The following is a 2,596-nucleotide window of genomic DNA, read 5'->3' as shown; positions in this document are numbered from 1 at the left end:
GGGGTGCGGGTTTTCAGCCACCGCTGTCCTGTTCGGTTTCTTCTTTCTGCCTTTAGGGAGCTGATGGAGCCCAGGACTGGTAGCAAAGGTGAAAGTTGTGGTGGGGCAATGGCTGCTCTGGTGAGCCGGGATTTACCGCCCGCCCGAGAGACCCGCGTCAGGCTCCCTGTGCCAGGGGATTTTGAGCCTTTGCTGAGTCAGAAGGTCAAAATTTGGTGTCTTTGCTTCCTCTGCAGTACTTTAAAAGCACAAGTGGTTTTTCTTTCCCCCTCTGCCTTTGAATCCAGGGAACTAAATATCTTTTTGTTCAGTCAGTCACACGACGGGACGCGGAGGGGTGATCCTCAGGGTGTGCAAACAAGCCGTCCAGCCCATACCTGTGTGATCTGTGTTTGGTGTCTGTTCTCAAGCAGTCAACTAAATAAGAAGATGCACATTTATCGCAAACAAATCCCTTAATGCATCACAGTATTTCTTTTAGGAGTAAGTCTCGCCCAAGCTGTGCTCCCAACTTCTTCAACTTCAGAGTTTTTTCTCCTCTGACTATGTCTTGTCTTTTCTGCCTCCTCGTAGCAAACTCTATCAAGGTGGAGATGTACAGCGATGAGGAAGCCAGCCGGCTGCTGTCGCAGGACGACCGGATGCTGGAGAAGGAGGACAGCGTGATCGTGGAGGACTCGCTCTCGGAGCCCCTGGGCTACTGCGACGGGTCGGGCCAGGAGCCGCACTCCCCCGGGGGCATCCGGCTGCCCAACGGCAAGCTGAAGTGCGACATCTGCGGCATGGTGTGCATCGGCCCCAATGTGCTGATGGTGCACAAGCGCAGCCACACCGGTGAGCGTGGCCCAGAGGCCAGCGGTGCTGCCGCGGCAGGGGCGGGAGGGGATGGAGGGACCCAAAATCCCAAAGGCGGGTGGGAAACGTGTGCTGGGTGGTGGGCACAGATGCCATGGGAGATGCTGACCCCAGTGATGGCGGCCAGAAGGGGCTGGTGAGGGAAGGTCCAGGGAGGTGTGTGTGGCTGGTCTCCCCTTGTCTCTGTCCGAGAAGCAGGTCTGTCACTCCCCCGGTCGGGGGTCACATCCAGAGCACTGCATTTGGTGATTAACCCAGGGCTTTCCCTCTCAAAGATGCTCAGCACGGCTGAACCCGTGGACGCTTCTGGTCTCTGGGACTGTTCATTCGAGATCTGCTCCTCTGCAGACTTGTAAAATGCTTTTGATCAAGAGTTTCACCCGCTGCTCTGGTTTTGCAGGAGAAAGGCCGTTCCACTGCAACCAGTGCGGAGCCTCCTTCACCCAGAAGGGAAACCTCCTGCGGCACATCAAACTGCACTCCGGCGAGAAGCCCTTCAAATGTCCCTTCTGCAACTACGCCTGCCGCAGGAGGGACGCACTCACCGGCCACCTGCGAACGCACTCCGGTGGGTACCTCCGGCCGGCCGCGGGCAGGGGGGGACGGACGGTGACGGCACAAAACCAGGGCATTGAGCCCAGCTCCCAGAAAAGGTGCCAGCCTCCAGCTCCCAACCGGCAGCAGCCGAATTCGCTCTTGTGTCGGCTCCCAGCTTTGCTGCGGTGCAGCGCCGAGCTGCCGAAGGCAGAGCGTGTGCCCAGGGGAGGTTGTGTCGGTGTCTGGTTCATGGTTTGGGAACTCCGGTGACTGGAGGGATGCCTGCGGGGTTTTGTGCTGCAGTGTTCCACTCGATACTGGGGGTTATTGCATCTCTTTTTATTATAAAGATAAATGTTTAATAGATTTTATTGAGTCAAGATAGGTCCCACCCTTGGGTGTGCCCTGCCCCAGTGAGAATGAGCGCTGAGGGGTTTGTTTCTGTGTTGTTTTGACATTGTCCTTTTAAAATATGACATTTGAGATGTGGTTTTCACCCTCTGGTTCCGTGATGTAACAGCTGGCGGGGGCCACGGGTGGGAGGGAAGCGCGCCAGCCGGCCCCCTGGTTTGTGCTCCTTCTCCCTTGATTTGCGTACCGGTGTCTTTCTGCGGTGCTGACGGGGCTTTTCGAGTTCACGCAGATGGCTTTGAACACCTGCGACTCTAACCTTTCGAGTGCTGCGTGGAAATGAGTGTGCGCGCGCTTCCTCGGAGGAAGGAGCCTCTTCTCATCACAGCCTTGCCCAGGAGCCCCGAAACCTCCTCCCCCCTCTCAGCCAGCCCCGAAACCCCCCGTTTCCCCGAGGTTCTGCCCTGTGCCCTTCTCAGCGGGAGGGTGCAATGCTCCGGGTTTAAGGTCCCAGCTTGCTGTGGACGAACCTTCCCACTTTGCTGTTTCTCTTGGGAGTTTGTCATCTCTCCCCCTCACACGCATCTGAGACTTTCCGGGAGATGCGGGAGGAGAATCCGGGCGTTTGACCCCCAGCGCAAGGTTCCAGGGCTGGAACGGGACTGTTGGTTCTTGCCTGGTGCCTGCCCAGGAGGAGGTTTGGGGTTTGCAGGAGCTTCCTGTCCGTTATATTTTGTCTCTGGACATCCCCACTACCAAGGGACGAAGCTGCTTCTCCATGTGAAACGTTTTTGGTCTCTTGTCTGGTTCTCCAGCCTGCCCAGGGCATGGCAGCCGGTGGCAGTTCCGATAC

The 2,596-nt window shown here is 57.3% G+C and overlaps 1 protein-coding gene across 1 annotated transcript in view; it reads left to right on the top strand.

Moving 5' to 3' along the window:
- Positions 1-1,423, top strand: part of LOC104468641 (zinc finger protein Eos-like) — a gene marked incomplete at both ends in the record, with an annotated part of 5,147 nt that extends 3,724 nt beyond the window's left edge. The window contains 2 exons of the mRNA XM_010082845.1: positions 574-834; positions 1,256-1,423. Coding sequence (XP_010081147.1) covers positions 574-834; positions 1,256-1,423 — 429 coding nt within the window. The remainder of the gene's footprint in view (positions 1-573; positions 835-1,255) is intronic.
- Between the last annotated feature and the right edge of the window lie 1,173 nt (positions 1,424-2,596).

Source organism: Pterocles gutturalis, unplaced genomic scaffold, assembly GCF_000699245.1.
Source record: "Pterocles gutturalis isolate BGI_N339 unplaced genomic scaffold, ASM69924v1 scaffold7090, whole genome shotgun sequence".
NCBI classification, from domain to species: domain Eukaryota; kingdom Metazoa; phylum Chordata; class Aves; order Pterocliformes; family Pteroclidae; genus Pterocles; species Pterocles gutturalis.
This window is presented reverse-complemented; position numbering and strand designations above follow the sequence as displayed.